The sequence below is a fragment of the Pseudopodoces humilis genome, chromosome 2, assembly GCF_049639895.1.
Source record: "Pseudopodoces humilis isolate 2021_Gansu_Grassland_sample_001 chromosome 2, ASM4963989v1, whole genome shotgun sequence".
Classification (NCBI taxonomy): Eukaryota; Metazoa; Chordata; class Aves; order Passeriformes; family Paridae; genus Pseudopodoces; species Pseudopodoces humilis.
In genome coordinates, this window is record NC_142201.1 from 30,790,837 (window position 1) to 30,810,589 (window position 19,753).

General features: G+C 39.9%; 1 protein-coding gene across 1 annotated transcript in view; it reads right to left on the reverse strand.

Moving 5' to 3' along the window:
- Positions 1–1,160: 1,160 nt before the first annotated feature.
- The window catches only part of TMEM131 (transmembrane protein 131), a 91,042-nt gene continuing 72,449 nt past the window's right edge, over positions 1,161–19,753 (reverse strand). Inside the window, exons 29-41 of the mRNA XM_014251342.2 lie at positions 19,309–19,494; positions 17,194–17,352; positions 16,006–16,604; positions 12,723–12,898; positions 11,377–11,504; positions 9,954–10,078; positions 9,651–9,809; positions 8,805–8,979; positions 8,356–8,477; positions 8,153–8,249; positions 6,944–7,041; positions 5,531–5,694; positions 1,161–2,171 (exon numbers count right to left, since the gene is read on the reverse strand). Coding sequence (XP_014106817.2) covers positions 1,875–2,171; positions 5,531–5,694; positions 6,944–7,041; positions 8,153–8,249; positions 8,356–8,477; positions 8,805–8,979; positions 9,651–9,809; positions 9,954–10,078; positions 11,377–11,504; positions 12,723–12,898; positions 16,006–16,604; positions 17,194–17,352; positions 19,309–19,494 — 2,485 coding nt within the window. The 3' untranslated portion in view covers positions 1,161–1,874. The remainder of the gene's footprint in view (positions 2,172–5,530; positions 5,695–6,943; positions 7,042–8,152; positions 8,250–8,355; positions 8,478–8,804; positions 8,980–9,650; positions 9,810–9,953; positions 10,079–11,376; positions 11,505–12,722; positions 12,899–16,005; positions 16,605–17,193; positions 17,353–19,308; positions 19,495–19,753) is intronic.

Here is a 19,753-nt window from a genome sequence, read left to right on the forward strand (position 1 = left end):
AATTTTTTATTCCTACCCTCACTGATTAAACCACTGCAGACTACTAGCATCTCAGAATTAATTTCTGCTTCTATCCTCCATGGAATCAATTCCAATGTAAACACCTGCTGGGTAAAAGAGGTGGCATATGACCTTAAGCAGCTCCTTTCACCTTGCAGTTACTGCTAGTTGTCTTCCCAAGCTCCGTTTGCAGAGAAGCAGGTCCTGGCATGTCAGGACCTTAACTGCTTATTCTTTATTTTCATGCAGTAAAAGACATGTTTGCTCAGTTACTCAGAGGGAAATTGCATACAAATCCAAGTTGAATATTTCATGACCTTGTGTGGCTCTAGAAGTAGTTAAATTTTAAGAATAAAGGAGTTCCAGCAGGTTCCTGTTCAAGAGATCTGTATCTCTGAGCTTCTGCTGGTGGCATCAGGAAGGACTGACACCTGGAGAGTTTGTTCACTCAGCAAGGTGGAAAAGGACTCCCTTGGTAAAATAAATGGGACACTCATATTTCATTGCACACAAAACCTTGCTAGAAGGAATATTAACTAAAATATACATTTCTTACTCTTTTACTGGATGGATGCTGACAAACACCTGTTTGTAGTTTGTCAAACTGCTGCTGTAAATTGGTGGCGGTGCCACTGAGTCATAAGTAAATTTAAGGCGCTAGTGCCTGTTAATGCTTTCTGGTAATGGAAGGGTTCATTTTTACTTGGCTTCAGCTCAGAGGAATATATGTAGTCACTGGGGCTTGCCTTACTGTTAATGAATGGAAACAGGCACCTTACAGGGACAGATAAATCATATCTAAGAATAGTAACATTCTTGTTCAGACCCGTGCAAGACCAGTGGTACAAAGGTATGGGCGTAACATAAACAGCAGCTGCTCTTATGCTTGATACCTGGAAACTCAAGAATGTAGACATTTTTCCAGCTTTTTGCTATCCAGTGAATTTTCAAGTGTATGGCTCTGCATAACCTTGAAAACAGTTTCTATTGTCTGCTGCAATAGAAACCCACACTTTTGAGAAGCCAGGTTTCATCTGCAATAAAGTTTCTGATAACACAGGCTCTGTGTGCAGTAGATTTTGGCCCAAAGGCTGTGCCAAGTGGAGTCATGCACACACAAGTTCAGAAAATATAAGGGGAACACAACTAGAACAGACAAATCTTGAAAAAAGCATATTTATTTTAAAGTACAACCCAAAGTTGTATCTGTAAGAAATGCACATGGTATCTTGTTTTTTGCACAAGTCTTGGCTGTGTGCATTTCACTTCAACTTAAAAATGCATTCAGGTTTACAAATGTACAAACAGCATAAAGTGTATTACAGTCTCAACAGAATGCTCTTACATTCAGCCACTTTGCTCTTAAGGTTTTGTGTTGGTTTTGTTGGTATTTTTTGTTGATTTTTTCCTTTTTTACATTCTTACAACCTGTGTTAACAAAGACAGCCTTATTTTAAAAAAATACTCTGCATTTTAGCACAAAGTGCCTTTTGATTTTAAATTAGAACTTGGATAACACTGGAAAAAATTTAAAAACCCAAACTTTTCATGAAAGTATTGCATGCCAGGACCATTTTAGAGTTCAAATTGTTTCCTAAATAAAGATGGCAGATGGTAAAATATGAAACCAGTGAAACTGTTCATATTTACAGGCTTTAGCCATAGTTGGGATTTGTGACCACACCCAGACATTTCCAAGCTTATCTGCAATCTCACACTACCATATCGCAGGACAGACTTTAGAAAGGAGCGAGTGATGAAAGCATGACTGATGGGGAGTGGGGCAGGGGGAAGCAACGGCCTGAAAACGACGTTTCAAAAATTTGCATTCAGAATTGTATCATGACCTGAATTAAGAGTTCTTTCTTTTTGCTTTAGTTTTCATGAGGATAGTGTGAATTTGACCAAGGATCTGAACTTCTTCTTCCAATCGTTGGGCTCCAAATTCTCCAAGGATTGTAGGTCTGTCCCATGTCTTCAGCAGGACTGGCAACGGTGGCAGCAGCGGGCGGCGGCGGAGCAGCAGCGGAGTTTTCACTACCCATGAGATCAATGCCTGACAATGTGTTTGTTGGAGTGGTGAAGGGAAGGCCACTGTTGAGATTACTTGACCAAATGGAACTGCTGAATGGAGTGGTAGACCACAGGCCACTGGGGTTGCCCAGGATTGACTGCAGTAAAAAACAGAGCAAGGTAAGTGGCAGGCTGGTACGCCTCAATTTCCACCTTGTTTACAGCCCCCCAAAAGAAAAGTATCCAAGCAGCAGCAACAAGGAGCCTGCTCTGGAACCCCTTCCATTGTCACTGCAACACAGAGCTCTGGCCTCTCTGTACAAGAGCTTGCCCAGATGAACCACACTGCTCCTGCAGCTGAATGCTCCAGAGCTGCGCGGGCTGCAGGGTGCAGTCATGTTACTCTCTTTGAGCTGTTTTCATTTCAGCTGAGGTGTCCCATACCAGTGCTAATTTAAGCACTATGAGTATTCAACACACGAGGGCCAGAACACTTAAGCTCAAACATACTAGTTAAAATGAGGTAAATAAACATGGTTTAAGTCTCAAAAAACAAAAAAAAAAAATTTGTAAGATAGCAGTGGAAGATAATAGCAAAGTCCTTTTTTCATCTTTTTGCTGTTGCAAATTTATCTCCCTGTAGTCAGACCTTGTCTCTTTTGGATGAATCTACTTGTGTTCAGTCCCACTGTACCTATTCCACATTCCCAGTATATACTTTTTCCCCATCCAGAATTTCTCCAGATGAAGGGAGAGGGGATAGGAGAGCTGGCCGTTTATCACTGAATTCCATAAAGTCTGTCCTGGCTCAAGACACTTTGAAGTCTCTGACAAATGGTCATGGTGCAGATGCAGGTGAGTTCCAGCACATCACAAATGCATCTGGGATATATAGGACAGGTATGGCAAGCCTAGAGAACATATGCAGTAACACAAGGCTCAGGTTCTGTCTCAACTGTATTTTACTAAAGCCCAAACAGTAGCAGACAGAAAGCAGAGGAACCTGACCCGTGGTGTGGTGGAAAGTGATACCCGGAAGCAGCCAAAGATGGAAATGAGAAAGGTTAGCATAACTTTCTGCTAATATTAGCACAGAACCTGCTACATGTAAGGCTTCTGGCACTACATAACCCAGTGCCAACAGATTTAATGTACATATCCTGTAAATTCAATTTGTAAATATATTGGAAACTTGATACACCCAACAGGCAGCAGACTTGTTGATAAGTGCTGTTAGGTACAAACATCTTTATGTTTGGATTTAGTGGCTGGAGATAGGGCATCCCTTCCCAAGATCTCTGCCCTTAGATAACATACACTAAAGGTTAACCAGTATCAGTGTACCCTGCATCTGAAAATCTAAATAAAAATTCCTTTAGGAAAGAAAACAAAGTAGAATCTGAAAATTTCTTTCCTTTAGGTTTTTGTTCTTTGCTCTGGAATGAAGAAGACAGGCTCAGTCTAATGATACCTGAAATTGGCTTGATGCTAACACACAACAAAATTTGCTGCCAAGGGCTGGAGAGGAGTTCTGAGCATTACTTGGGGGACTGACCAGGCCAATGACATCAGGACTCTCCAATGTCATTGAGAAACTGAGCCAGACCAGGGTCACAGTGTATTATTGTCACATAAATAAATGGTTGTATTTAAGCTATACCAGCATTAGACTACTAAACCTACAGTAGGAAACACTCACTATGCTGCTTGGGAACCTACTCTAACATACTAAAAATCCACCCTATTACCTGCTGCAGGCAAGAGGCAGGAACTATTTGTTCCTGCTTGTCCCAAGTGTTTGGGAGATAGTGTTAGAAAGGCACTGGCTCAGAAATCAGAAGCAACCAGGAAAGGAGCAGCAGAGAAGAGCACCTGCTATGCCCTTTCAAGGCTGGTGGAAGGAGGTACAAAGTGGCTGGCAGGCAGAACTACACACAAACAGAAGAAGGGGGAGTTGGAGAACGTGGTTAGAAAGGAACCTGGGGAGAAGTACCAGCAAGGCAGCAAGGCTAAGGGAAGACAGGATCCAGAAGGCAAAATGGTACTTAGCACAGAAACAGAGTTGTTCATACAAAGAAAAAGCAAAAGGAATAAGGAAGGAGAACAACCAAAATCAACTCTCCAGAAACCTTCCTAGAAAAAAAGGGTAACACAGAAACCACTGCCTAAATGCTGTTTGCAATAATAGCTTGATTGGCTCTTGTCCCAGAACAGAGGAAAGGGCAGGCCCTGGCCTGGTACCTGCTTTCTTATCAGGCACCTAGAGCAAGGAGAAAAGCCAGGCTTTCCTGTTCTGGCTTGCCATAAGCACTTGAAAATACCACTATCATTTATAACAGCTTTGAGTATTTCAGTCAGTTTGCTGCTTTCTTCTTGTTTATTATGTGATCTCCTTGAGAAAGCTCCTAAAATATCCCCTCTCAAACCAAAGTACTTAAATGGAGTACCTGACACTACTTCTATACTATCTGTCTGGCTTCCATCTTGATGCTTCCCAAAGCACACTTCTAAATCTTTTTCAGAAGCAGCTGGGAAATACAGGTTAAGAGCTAGAGAGCTTGTTCTGGTTGTCCTCAAGCCCTCCCTCTATCAAATACTGAGAAACTTGCCCTCCATGTGACCAAAATCCAAGCACCTTTCCTTACATAGCTTCAGTGAGGTTCCAGCTCTGGTTGTAACCACATGACAAGGACGGGATCTGCAACCCTGTGTCTATAAGAAGCTGTGTGACCTTCTTTGGCTTCCCCTGTCCCTGCCTTCCCCCACTCCATCTGAACTGCTCCCAGGTGAAGTAAACACTGCCTCTTACTCACTACAAAAACATTTTCAGAAGTCAACATGAAGAAGGATTTCAGCTGGCAGTGAAGACAGCTGTTGCAGCATAAGTTCTAGTCTGACACAAGGATGACAGTGCAGCACTGCAATCTGTAAAGTTGGGGTTTTTCTCCTTTTGCTATACTCAAAATTTTCATCCAAGTAAGTAATCAGTTTAAAGACTTCACCTTGTGTTCAGTCCTTTAGTATTTTTTCCTAAACTGAAAAGAATATATTCAAGTTGTTTTAGATAGCTTTTTTGGGACTTTGTGTTAATTTACAAACAGGTACAATACTGGATTCAGAAAGCAGAATCAAAGTGTGAAAGTTATCATATTGCCTATTTTCCAACTGTCTATCAAACTGGAAGTAACATATGCAGTGTCCAGCCATGGCACAGAAGCAAACCTGAAGGATCTGTGGGAGCAGAACACACTTTTTTAAGTGCTGCAAGGCACTCTTGTGAGAAATATTTTTATGGGAAGCAGTGTACATGGATTCATCATCCCCAAGTGAGGAGACTATTGTCCAACAGCCATGTCAACTTAAATACACCAAGATGAATATGTGTAAGTTCCCTCTTCCTTTATTCTTCAGTTGATTCCTTTCCATCCCAAATTTCTCTGTATTAAATTGGATGGCACATACAAAACAGGTTGGTAACAGTAATAAACCACTGTATTTGGATGGACTGAATACTTACTGCAGTTGTATGAGTTGGGGAACTTGAGCTTGTTGGCCAGGAGGGTACAGAATCTGCAGCTGAAGGATCCCAGATGGATGATGGAACATTATTGAATTCATTCCAGTTTCTCTGAACATCCTGCCCATAAGCAGATCGAGCTGAACCAAGCTTGCTAAAAACCTCTAAAAATAAAATGAAATAAAAATGAGTAAATTACTCTTCTTTTTCCAAGAACAATACCTTTCACAGTTATTTCCCATATTTTTCTAGCAGGTCCTGCTGCAGTGATATTAGAAGAGGTCACATAATAATACAAATCTCATCTCATGTGAACAACATCAGACAGGGCCACAAACTTGTCATGGTTACAGTGGGGAAAGAGAGTTGAACACTCGCTGTGGGTAATTCAGTCCAGCCTAAGCACAGCAGTACTGAGTCCTGGCAGTTCTCTGTGACAGCAGCACTCATTTGCCTTGCAGCACTCCCTTCCCAGGTGACTCCGGGTAGGAGGCAGCACAGGGAGTGCCCCAGCTCTGATCCCATCTCTGCTAAGAGAAGGAAAAGGAAGCACCAGCAGTCGTGGCTTGCCTGCTTCTCACACACACAGAACTGATCCCAGGCATTTTACTGGTGCACTCAGAGCCACGGGTGCCAGGTGTTGCTAATGAAGAGGAGAGAACCCCACAGCAGAAGCTGCCATTGTTTGGATTTCCAGCAGACATCAAACTGTTGCAGTAAAAAGCATTTTTTTCAGTAGACACCAATGCCACATCCAAAAGCTTACTTTGCTTATCATCTTTTCAGCCACCTCAAAACATACCACATGTGCCCAAGTACACAAATTTTCTTAAGCACAAAGAGCATCCACACCCTGCAATCTCAATGCCTGGCCATCTCTATTACATTTATGGAAATTTACCTGAATATTTAAATACATTAATTAATTGCTGGGTTTGGTATGCATCAGTTCATTGTGCAGCTATACAAATACTGCAGGAAAACACAAGAGGAAAGCAACACAAGGGTTGGGCCACTGCCTCACTTAACAGAGCCATGTTTTTAGGCAGGTGTTTATGCTAGGAAACCACAGGCCTGCTGGCACATTTGTGGAACCTACAGTAAAGTTTTGAGGGAGGGATGGAGAGGAAGAAAACTAAGGAAATAATCCCTGAAATCTAGAAATTTTACTGCAACAGAGAAACTCTAAACTCAAGCATTCTCAGCCCATTGAACATTCTATGATATTTCACTAACTTTCTCTGGAGTGAAACACAGAATGTATCACCAAATTTTTAACAAATGTCCCTACAGAGTCTTCCCTTTCAGGAGTGAGGATGGAAACACTGTCTGTACTTAGACCAGTGGAATGAAGGCACAACATTTCTCTACCTGCATTTGAATATGGAAAAATATTTGAACAGAAAAACTCACCTCCAGTTAAATTAAAAGAGTGTCCAAATGCAGAGAAGGAGTTGAGGGGTGTGAAATCAGGACTGCTGGGATTGCTGATAGGACTCCACAAACCCGAACTACATTTTATGGAGGAACAGGAAGGCAATGCACAACTTATTAACACCGTACTATTGACAATATTAACCTATGATCTCTATGCAAATGTATGTGTATATATGTTTAGTTATATATATTTATATATATCCATATAAAAATATATAGTTAAAGATATACTAAATAAATATTTAATGGTGATCAAGAGTTAAGAAATCAGTTTGGTTTTGTTTTAACGATAGATTTTCGTGATAGACATTTTCCTGTGTTAACACCCACCTTGGAGTAACACAGTAATATAGACACAGTGCTCTTTAATCTGCAGAATGAGCATCAAACGAACATGAGAGTAGCTCTTTTGACTAGTTTTCCAGAAAACTCATGGAGTTCAAGCCATATTAGAGTTTTTTTTCTCAAGCAAATAAAACTTAGTCACTTGGAAGGGATAAAAATACACTCATGGACAAGCTTCTTAAAAGTAACGAGTGAGTTAAATGGAACCAGTGTTAAACATCCACCAAAACAAAGAAAACTCCAACACACAAACCTCACTCACAAAGCAGCTCCTTTGCATATGGAAACTTGAATTCAAGTCTCTTTCCCACTCCAGAAAGGTTACTGCTTTTTACAACTGAGGGGCTCAGTGCCAAAATGTCATAAAAGACATGTCCCTTAGGGAATGTGACTCAGTGCAGCTCTATCCTGCGCCTACAGAAAGCACAAAGCTCACTGACAACTCTGGTCTTGGTGTTAAAACAGGAGTGAAAGGTGTTGCTGTACAGCAAGGTACTTTGCCTGTGAAACTCCAAGTGACCTTGGTACACACTCCTCAGTACTGACAGAGCCAAGCTGATTTCTCATTGTGTGGATGCCCAGGAACACAAGGTTGTTCAGTTACTTGGAATGAGAAGAAAAAAAAGCTCCCATCACATCCAGAACATCCTTCTCTCTATTTTTGAGTCACTTGCAACTCCTAAACTTTCCTGCAAGGTGAGAGGTGCTGTGCCTAGACTTTAAAAAAGTTAAAAAAAAACCTAACCAAAATTAATTCTGTCACTCCTTTCAAAATGGCATTAATAGCATAATCTTATTTTCTAGGGGTCCAGGTATTTGCCTAGAGAATATAAAAATTACCTGTCAGAGCCATCACTGTCAACAACTGTGTGAGAAATGCTGATATTGCTGGATACATCTGTCTTGCTTGGAGAAACCTTTGGTAAACCACTGCCACCTGCAAGAATGTGTATATAAAAAGTTGGTACAATAAACCCCAGCAAAATATCATAATATTCAGGAAATATTTGGAATTACTAATAACTCCAAACAGGTTCTAGTACCTGGACTTTTGTCATAACCTGCAGCTACAGCAGCGAAAGTGGGGTTTCCATTCCTGCCTGGAAGAGAAGCTGCCTTTGCCAGCTTATGTTTGGTACCATTAGGCTGCTTGGGTTTTGTTTCACTAAAATGAGAAAGATACAAAAAAAAAAAAAGAGGGGAAAAAAAAAGAGTAAGGTTTTGGACTTCAGCAGCTTGATTTAAAAAGCAGCAATTTAAGCTAGCATTCAAGAAAACGTTTAAAACAGCTCAAGAGTTTATGTAATTGCACATTTTGCCAATCTACCAAGCTGTACAGCAAAGCAAGATATGCACAGTGGTGTATCTGCAGAAAAGCAGTTTCTGTGGAAAGAGGAAACAGGTATGAAAATAGGGAGATGCCCGCAGTGAAGCATAGTTCCACAGGTGCTCAGTGCCTGGGAAATCAGTAGGAAGTAGGATCTGGACTCACTTGCTGCAGCTGCTGTTGACGATGCTGCTGTAAGTGCCTCCTCGTGGCCCAAAAGTGAAGGATGTGGGAGGAGGAGGGGGAGATGGAGAGGCGGGTGTTGGAGAGGGGTGGCGCTGCTTCAGGAAAGCATCTGCATTCAGGGTTTGCAGAGAGAGCTTATACAGGTTGTCTGTGGCTATAAAGAGAAACACAAAACATCTTCCTGTAGGATTTACATTACAGAAAAGGCTTCTTGAACTTCTGTTATCCCTTCTGTTCAAATGGGGGAATTACGAAAAGGCTGTTTTCTCCCAGCGATGGAAGCAGCAGCTCCTCTATGCTTAGCTGTGGTTATTCAAGTCTGCTGTTTGTTTTCAGAGAGACTGATTTGCAACAAAACAACCAGGAGGAGGTGAGTTGGTTCCCGCACAAGGGGTTTACAATGCAACCAAAAAACTGTAACAGTGTTCTAAGCTAATGACTGCATTAAGGTGTTTTCAGTGTTCCCTCTCAAGGAAAAATAATCTAATTAGTTCCAAATTCAGCTGGACAAGACCAAGCAAAACCCCATCTACTGTAGAAAATACATATATTTTGAGCAGTAATTCTCATTTTCTCAATTTCCCCAGAAGCTTCTGAATCCTGTTAATCACTGGAGAGCTGTAGAGTGACCCATGTTCTGCCCACATTTTCAAACCTCCCAAATCATATCAGATGCTATATCAATATCAATATGGGGCCCACAGCAGAAAAATGGAGTTCAGCTATGAGCTGAAAAGGAGACAGGAAGATCTATAAACACATCAAGCCTATCTACAGATATTAATTGGACAACACTCATTCTGCCACTGTCTAGTGATTACTTACAGCTGCCAGCCTTGTGGAGAGGCACAGAGTCCCACTCTGGTGGTGGAGAATCCTTTTCCCCTTCTGAGCTGCTGGTGTTTCCTAGCTCCTGTGCAGAACCACTGGGGAGAAATTTTGCTAATACTGATGGTCTGTTCTCCATTAACTTACTGCTTGGACCTATTAAAACAAGAAAAAGCAAGTGTGTGGGTAACAAACTGAACAGCTGTCTTCTCACACCAGACTTAGAATTCAGCACTCAAGAGGGGTTACAGACAATGATATAAAACTCTTGAGGTATTTACAAAAACCACCTCACACTACCTCTTGTTTTGGGGAGGTTTCTTGATTTAGAGCCACTTGACAGAAGGTGTGGTGTAGAGATCTTGGATGGAAAGGTTTTTCGCTGCTTGTTTTCCAGTGGGGGAGTATAAGACAATTCCAAGGGACTAGAAGATAACAGAAATGCTTTTATTTTAAAGCTCTGAAGTACTGAAAAGCACTTTTATTTATTTATATATATATATATATATATATACACACATATATATATGTATCTAGAGAGAGAGAGAGAGAGAGAGATAGATATACATATATGACCCACATTGCTCCACACGTTTTAGGTTCACTCACATTCCAGAAGCAGCTTTCACCCTGGAGCTCCAGGATCACAAAACCCATTTGATTATACAGAGGCAACAAGGAATGGCAGCTGCCCTTTTTCTACTCTGCCCCTACACACCCCTGTCAGATCCCATGGTCCTAGTATGCTATTGCCTCAAATGTACAGGATTGTTTTTTAATCAATAATATAAAACTACTAAAATGCACCACCAAATTAAATTGGCTGTATGTCACTTTTTTCCTCCAGGTATTTGATTCTGTCTCTCAAACTTCCTAGGGGAGGAACTGTTTTCCCCATGTCTTGCAGAAGAATTTCAAGCCAGCTCTCACTGTGGCCTTTGAAAACTGTCACATGTAATGAACTTGTGAGTTATAAGATAAAGCAAAGTACATAATTATAAGAATAAATAAGGAAGAGACTTTGCCAGACAATGTTTTCAGAAGTATTTTGAAGAACATTAATTTCTTCTAACTATAAACTCAACCTACTATTAATTACGACAAGAAAAACACAGCTGATATACCATACCTCAGTTTGGTAAAGTTTACTTTTGTGGCACTTGGATACCAATCTGATTTCACAATACTATTTTGGAATGCACTAGGTATGGTATGACTAAGATTCTTCATGTTTCTCCCTGTCTATGCTCTGCAATCAATCACATGCCAGTAAGGGGCAGGGACTGGCAATGGCAGCAGCCTCCTTTAATGAAGTACCCAAGCCTGACCCTACTCTATGATACAAAAAAGGAAACTGAGGCTGCAGTTTCCCAAGGGCAGCTAAAGGCACTCACATCAATGCTGGCTCAGTGTGCTGCCCCTAGAAACATTAACCCCACTTTTTGTATGCAATACCTGTTATAAAAACCTTAACATCGCTTCGCCTGACTTTCATCGCTGGATTTAGCTCTCACTTATGCGCTGTGTTTCCATTAAGTAATTTATTATTTGCAAGCTTCAGATATTCCCTGACATCAGGAAGAAAGAGGAAGTTGCTTTAAAGGTACCTGTTGTTGGTATTTGCCAAACTGGCAGCTAAAACAGCCAAATGCAGATATTTTTATCAATCCATCTTCCCTGTAAACATGACACATTCCCTACTAGACAGCTTCATTATGCTTACCTGGTTTTCACATCTACAGGGATTTCTTTCTTGATACTTGTAAGCATTTTTTTGGTTTTCTGTTTTACTGGGACTATTTCATTTTCAGGTTTTTCTGCTATAACTTTTCCCTTTTGTTTCTCAGGCTCCTATAAAAGACATAATGACACATTAATATTCACAAAAAACAAAGTCCCTCTTGCATCAGAACACATGTAACAAATAGGGCTGAGGAAAGAATGCTGTTGGTAAGCATGAGCATTTTTGCAGTTTTGAAGGTCTTTTTTTCATGACTTAATGAGTTTGCCTATAAAATATGGTTTCTATTTTTTCTATTTGGAGAAACAGAAATGGAAATAGCAAATTAATGAGCTTTAAGCAAATCTGATGTTTGCAAATACACAGCTCCTCTGGCCATGGCCTCTGAGTCTACTTAATAAGATACTAGCTCTGTACTGAGACCTTTACTGCATCTGCTGCATGCAGTCCAGGCCACCTAAAACAGACTTTTCAAGAAAGCAAATAATATGAGCAACTTCACAATTCAATTTATTATTTTCTTTAAAGCACTTCTAAGTGTCTAAATAAACTTCTAAGACTTTCTAAATAAAGTATATCTCAAATAGCCATCCTGAAAAAATCAACAGCAACTTTCAAGCGACAACTTACTAAACTGTAACCTTTAAAATATATCCTACAGATTTCTTTTTTCCCACAGCTATAATCCCTGTCTTTTACAAAGTTCAAATTTAAGAAATCAAAATTTATGATTGGTTTTCTCCCCTTTGGCATTACCTCTCCTTTCTTCGTCAGAGTTTTCTTTAGGACAAAATATTTATGACAATCCAACCACTACACAAATTATAGACATTACTTAATTACCTTGGAGCATGTGAGCTGAGTAAGTTAAGCAAAGGCAGGGGTACTGTATAAGGTAATTAAGTTAACTACATGCTGACAAGTTACCACCATTGATCTGAGCCTTTTTAATTGACAAAAGGCATGATTTAGCATGCACCTTAATTATTGAATGAAATTAGCACCCGTACTTTGGCGTTTTATTCTGCAAATAGAACTGGCCAGGAGACAATTACCATAATGCTGCTGACAGCTGCTTGCTAATTCAAGCCACAGTCACCTGGGCATTTTCAGTCCTGAGACTATAGAACTTAAGCATGTTCACAGTCAGAGGTGGAGATTTGATACAGTGAAGGCAAGAATTGGGAAAGGTGCTTTTTAATTAACATTCTTCCTTTATTAGGTATTATATGAAACCTGAGAATGGTGTGGGGGAGAGAGACTGTGTTCCTACTCCAACAGGTGACACATGGCCATACAAGGGCCTCCTTTTCTCAGTGGCGCCGTACCTCTTTGAGAAGTGGTTCTGTGTCTGGGTTGGAGGTTTCTGTTGTGGTTGAAGAACTGTCATCATCTGCCAAGGAATCCTTCAGCTCATCCTCCTGTTGCTTTCCTTTCCCTCTTCTGTCCTTTTCTTCCCGTTTCTTCTGTGGCTTAGCCTTGCGCTGAACTGTTTTCCCTTTTCCTAGAAAGATAAGGATGCTTCAGATTCTCAGCAGCAGTGCCAGCGATGGGCTAGCTCCCTTCATTTCGGAGGCTACCCCATGTGATTAAGCCTCTGAAGCTTGTTGCCTGTTATGACACACCAACCACTTTTGCCCCTTTGCACCAAATGTGAGCAAAAGAAGAACCCTGATCTCCACCACTGCATTTATGTTCCTGAGCAGTGTCCCCATTGCCTCTCTGTGGATATGGGCACCTGGCTGCCTGTAATTCCTCTCTGCCCTGTTCCTGACATTCCTTTTAAACACCACAGAATCCAGTTTGACAGTTTAACCACATAACATTAGATTTAAATTTCTGAGGATGGCAAAAGCTCTATCATCCAAACAAATGAAGAACAGAAATGACCAGCATGCTTGTCAGTTGAAAAAAACCCCAACAAAACACAAAACAACTTGAAATAAGACTACTGTGGATGAGCAAAATCAGTAATAGTATTTATCTAGCAAAGAGGTAAAACACCCAAATGACCAAAACCTGAAAATCTCACACCCAAGTATAATTTCTCCTCCTGACATATTTTATTCCTTTAAAGTGGACTGTATAGAGTCTCAATACAAAGTAGCTGTGCATGCTTGTGCATGGAGTCTTCATGAGCTTACCATTGCCTGCTGCTGGATTTGAGCCTTCACAACAGTCTTATGTCTTACTAGTTGTAGTATGTGCCTTTACTCATAGGATCCTTCTTAAGATACTGCTCTTCAAAATATGCATTCTCATTTATAAGCTACACAGTACCTTCATACAGCCTCCTGGATGGATGTAATTGTTCACTCAAAGACTCAAGTAACCTGTGCTGAATAACTAGATTCTGCTTCTTCTAGAATTTGTGCTAGCTTGAGCTGGAATTGAGACTAAAAGCACCATGACAGCTGTTATATTTTATTGGCAAAATGGTAAAGTTTGTACCAAACAAGAAATTTGCCTTCAGTATTTTGGCAAATACCAGAGACATATCAGTGCCTTCAGACTTTGTTTTTTAAGACATAAATATCAGTGTTTTCAGTATCTAGGACAACAAAAATATTAGAGATAAAAATATTCTTTTTGAATGCAAATAGATACGTAAATACAAGCAGATCTTCCTATGAACACTTTTTTCAAGGTTGGCTTCCAGCATATTAAGGGCATTTTGGCTGGGCCTCAGAAGGCCTCATTCCAAAATTTGCTTGAAATGTAATCCACATTCAGGATTGCCAAACAGTTTGATGTTCATAATTAGAATATCTATGTAAAATGTTACCATGACATTAAAACGTAACATAAAGCAGCTGTTTAACAAAAATCTAATGCAGCCTCCACTGCACTCTGCTAGGACCCAGGTATTGGGAAGCTGAAACAAGACTATATAAGACAGCAATTCTGCACAGTATTTTACGACAAACAGTTTTTGTCCAGAAGCTGCTGCTTCTGCAAAAGTTTGTGATTAGCTCTGAATACTTATCTAAAGACAAATACCTATGTATGCATATAGGTGCAGATAGATTATCAAACTTCCCCTATAGTTTTATGTTTTTACATTTTAAAGAGGACAAATGGAAATGGACACACTACATTATCTGGAGTGGGAATATGCTTTTGAAATCAAACTTGGTGCTCTCCACATATTGTATAAAGCTGCATCACAAAACTCTCTCAAGTGCAAGAGCTGCTTCCTTCTTAGGAGGAGCTAGAAATGGAAGATGTGCTCCCAAGTGCTTTCAGGCATTCAGTATGTGGACTGGATCAGTCCACTGTACACCCATGTACGCTCATATGTGACCCATGAGAATGTTGCATCCTTAATACCAGACACTTTGCTTTCCAGAGCTCCAACACTGCACTGTTTGCCATTATGGACACCATCCACGAAACCTCCCTACCATCACATCACCTTCTGTTGTCCTATTTAGCCTTTATGGAATGAATACCTGACAAACTGATGTCAGTTCTCTTAATTCCTCCAACCACCTCCCACTGTGAAAACTAAAAGCAGCCCAAAAACAGAGAAGTGTATTTTAGCAAGATACCAAAACCTCACATCACTTCAGAGTCTTCACTTTGAAAGTCCAAACACATCCTAACATCCACTCTGAACTAATTAAGAACTTTCTACTCATTACCACCTAACAGAGTGAAGTTAGTTCTTTGGTGAGGCACAATCTTACAGATGGTGCAGTGTTTATATGCCTTCCCATGATTCATTTTCTTAACTTAAATAAGCAACACAGTATCAGTGGCATTTCTGTACAAGTGTTGGTAGCAAAAAGTGTAAAAATGTTTAGAAATAAACATATTAACACTAAATAATCATATAACTCTGGGATGCAATTGAAATTGCTGATATAAAAATCATAATTAGAAATCCTACTTCAAGAAGTGTTCAAAAGAAGACAATAACTGACAATTTCAAAAGTCTAAACATATCTAATGTAAGAAATTCAATTAATTATTTTAAGCACTACACAACTGCAAAGATGAGCAAGTCCAACTCAACTCTAGCCTCATACAAAAATGAATGCAATGTATAGACACAGGTGCCTTATACTAATTTGCTGACCACCTGACATTAAGGATTTTCTACAACTACAAGTCTGGGCATGAAGAATTCCATTCCTAAACAATAACACAGGGGCTATTTGCCCATCTCTCTCTCTCTCTCTCTCTCTTCCCCTCCTCCCTTTCTCCCTGCCTGACTTTTCACAACACACTAAAACAACTTCCTTTTCCCTTCCCTGAGCCCCAAGCCCAAATGATGGACGTGGGAGGGACGGATGCCAACTCAAAGGCAAAGGAGTAACAACAAATAGCATTTTTCTTCTTCAGAGAAATCAGGTGTCTAGATATTCACACCTGCTTTCATCAAAACATGCCACTGTTTTTGCAGGAAGAATGACAAGCTAGCTCTGCACAGTGCATTTCACTACCATAAGGTAACACAAGTGTTCAAGACAGGCACACAGCACAGGCAGGGACCACAAAGAAACACTCCTTTTCCACACTACGAAAATGTGACCTTTACAGTCAATTAAATCTTGTTCTGTGTTTTACACAGGGAATCATCCCATTAAAACAGAATTGTATTATTACCTTTGTTTTTTGCAAGTGGAGATGGGGGCTGTTCTGTAAACACATCAGGGGAAGGGGATTCTGGGTGGTCAAAGTCTTTTTCCATAGTTTCTATGAGCCCAGTGAGATCTGAATCCTCTGAGCTGTGCCTTCTGCTGCTGGCACATTCGCCGTGAGGCGGGCTGAGAAGCGGGAGCTGTGGCAAAGCACTTTCAGTCTGTTGCTCTTGCTGCTGGGGCCCGGATACTGGGGGTTGCTGGTGGGGCTGCTCTGCCAAAGCTGGTGCCTGCTGCTGCTGCATTAGCTGCTGGTTCTGCCTTGTGCCCTTGGCTCTTTTGCCTGCGGCATGAGTCTGAGGTGTGGCACCTGAATCCAAGGTAAAGGGCCCCGTTCTGTTTACTGACTGCATGGAAGCTGCTTGTGCTGAAGTCCTGTTAGTTATACTTGAATTGGTTTTGGATTTGATGTTTTCAACATCAGGTGCATTTCTATTGCTGTGAAGGTGTGCTGTTGCATTGCATTGCTTATGATTCCCTGCACCGGATCGTGAAGACGAACTGCCTGCTCCATAAATTCCTCTGGACGAACTGTGATTAGAATCCGATCCAAGTGTATTCAAGCTGTAAGAGTAACACATGTTTAAATGTACTCCACAATGTTTCCACTCTTCACCATGAAAAGAGAATCACTATAGTCAAAAGAAGCCTTGAACTATACTATTCTTGGCATACAACCAGCAAAAATGCCTAAAATTGTTTTGGCAAGTCAGTAGCCTTTACCATTTCCTGTTCACTCGCCTGCAGTACATAGGAACAAGAACACAGTAAAATGACTGTTGATACATATGATGGAGGGAACACTGAAAGGAGATGATGTTAACTTAAGACACCTAAGATAGGAACTTCTGGTCTGCAATTTTTTTTTTTGCAGTCTGTACATTCCATTTTTGAGAATATTAAAAGGAAACTTGGCAGGGTTTGGTTTTTGGCGAATATCTTTTTTTCCTTTTTTTTTTTTTTTCCCCCAAAAGAAGAATATTCCTGACAATCAAAAAATTCATTTTTTCATCCAAGCCATATTTTTACAAGCATCTGTGGGGATATCTTTATTCACTCACCTGTTCTATACAGCAGTATTACTTTCTTACTGGCCTGATAACTAAATAAATAAATGGTAAAAGTACCTCAAGAAGCCCAAACATTTACTTACTTTCCATCAGATGAAATTCCAACTATTCTCCTGAGATCAAGTGGCCTTCCCATATCAAAGGGAGGGTTTGAGGCCTCAAAGGACAAGCGTCTTCTAAATGGCTCCCAAATTCCTTGAGCTTCTAGATAGGCTGTTCCAATTACCAAGAGAAAGAGTACACTGGAGAGAAGAAAGGTAGTCATCTAAGAATTTATTTCTTAGTTTTGAGCATTTAAAAATTAATGACTAATCACACAGGACAAAAAGTTTGTATCCTGTACTAAAAATACTAAAAATTGCATCCAAACCACAATTTTGTCTGACAGAAACATAACATACACAAGACTGGCATGATCTGCAAATCACAAGCACTGAGAATGGGAGCTAGATGCAAGCCTGACATGCAGCTGCCAAGCGTATTAATGTAAAAGAAAAGAAATTGGACTTCAAAACCTGGAGCCACAAGCACATAACTATTCAAAGCAACAGAGATGATTTAGGGAAGGCAAAAATAAAAATCAAATTTAAAAAATTGGACTATACAAACTCCTAGTGTTCATTCCTAGAAATTAAGGATAACTTTGCAGTGATATAAAAGAGTTATTTTAGGGGCAACTAGCAAACACATATATGATGGCAAACCAAAAGTTAGAGGCAGTTTATGCACAGGAATCTTGGAATATTATAAAATGTATTAGGACTCTTCTCTAGTCTGCTGCTAAGAAGGATTTTTGTATCTTTAGGAAAAAGACACAGTAAGGGAATGGATTAGTATTCTCTATTCTTTATAAAGTCTAATTAACAAATACAGCACATATAAAATTATCAAAGCAAACTAAACCTATGAGCTGAGAAACATTACTTACTCTGTCAAAATTAAAACCAAACTCAGCCTATACATTTCTAGCACATATATAGAAGAAAACCACATAAGTACTCACTCAGCACTTTAAGTAATGCAGTGTTAGTGATGACACAAAATTTCCTAAGTAACAGAAATTTTCTTCTTACTTTGGAAAATGCAGTTTCCTCACTAAACACTGCATTACTTAGGAAAGTGCTGAAGAGTCAAAAAAGAAAATGAAGTGGGCTGTAACTTCATCTTCTCTTTTTCTCTTGTTAATCCCTACAAGGAAAGACAGCCTAAGTGAACAGTTGCAAAATGAAGAGCCAGTAACTTACTGTGGGGAAAAAAAAGGAACATGACATTTATGTGATAATGTTTTGGATTTGCAGAACACAGAAAGACCACTTTTTCTTCAGAGGCATCTACAGTGCCAAAACATTTCACACTAAGATATAAGCTTAACACTAATGAAAAGAAAAGCAGCATTTGTTGCTATTGATAAGTAAAAACTCATACTGGTAAGTTTCCATGCTAGGGTTTTCTCTGCATGAAAGCAGTGGGGTAAAGTGTCTCACATCCAAGAGGTGAGCAGGACATAGGGTTTATAACTCTTGATTTCAAATAAAGAAGGTAGAGGTTAGACTGTGGTTAGACTTAGAGGTGGCATTTTCAACGCATAATTCAACAAGGTATAATTAATGTCTGTTTGCTGAGGAAAAATGTGCATTAATATCCTACTACGTAACCTGTGAGTGTGCAGTATTACAAACAATGTCCTTCAGGTTCTCAGAAATCCCATTATTAGTATCACCAGTTGTCTGTCACATAACAAGCAGCAGCAAAGTTAAATTCATCCAAGGCATCTGCTAAGCTCATTACAGTCACTGCCTTCTATCTCTAAAGCACAGTACTCCAGAAGGATGCTTGCAGTTCTACAGGAATTCACTGCCATCAGTGCTTTAATACCTGATACGTTTCAAGTTTGGCTTATTTATCAAAATCCCTAAAGATTATCAGAGCTAACAGGAGTATGTACCTCACTTAAGGAAATAGGTTCGAGCAAGAAGTGTATTATTTTGTCCTTGGTTTGAGCAGAAAGTCAGCACTCCTTTGCCTTAAACAGCTCACACTCAATCTATAGGAATGTTTATCAATTTGATCTCCTTTTAGCCTATTTTATTTTACAACAATTAGAGCATGTGCTGAATACCCATGTGCTTCTCTGTAACCCATATTCGAGCAGTGGCAGTTTGTGCCCGTACAGCAGTAAGAACAAACACACACACAACCTCATTATTCCTGAGATGATTATGTACAGTGCCAGTTCCCAGTTGGGCCTGGGCAGTGCTTCTGCACACGTTGCCAACATGTGATATGGAAGCGATGCATTCAAGATAAATACAAATTCAGAGCCTCCTGCAGTGATGAATTTTAATTCACGTATAACTCTGGAAGCAGTGAAATCTGGTGTAAACCTGGAAACAACATAAAGCACATTAGAACTTTTCATATGAACAGCACAAAGGTTTTAGGCAATTTTTATAATTCATAAATTACAAATTTAAAAAAAACCCCTGTAATTCAACCCCATCAATTACAACACAGCCTAAAAATACTTGTGTATCTTTCAAATACCTCGAGATGTGTTTGATTATGTTCATTAACACTTAATGATTCTAGATTACTCCTGCGGTACCATATGAAGTTATAATACCTGAAAAAAAGGTTTTACCA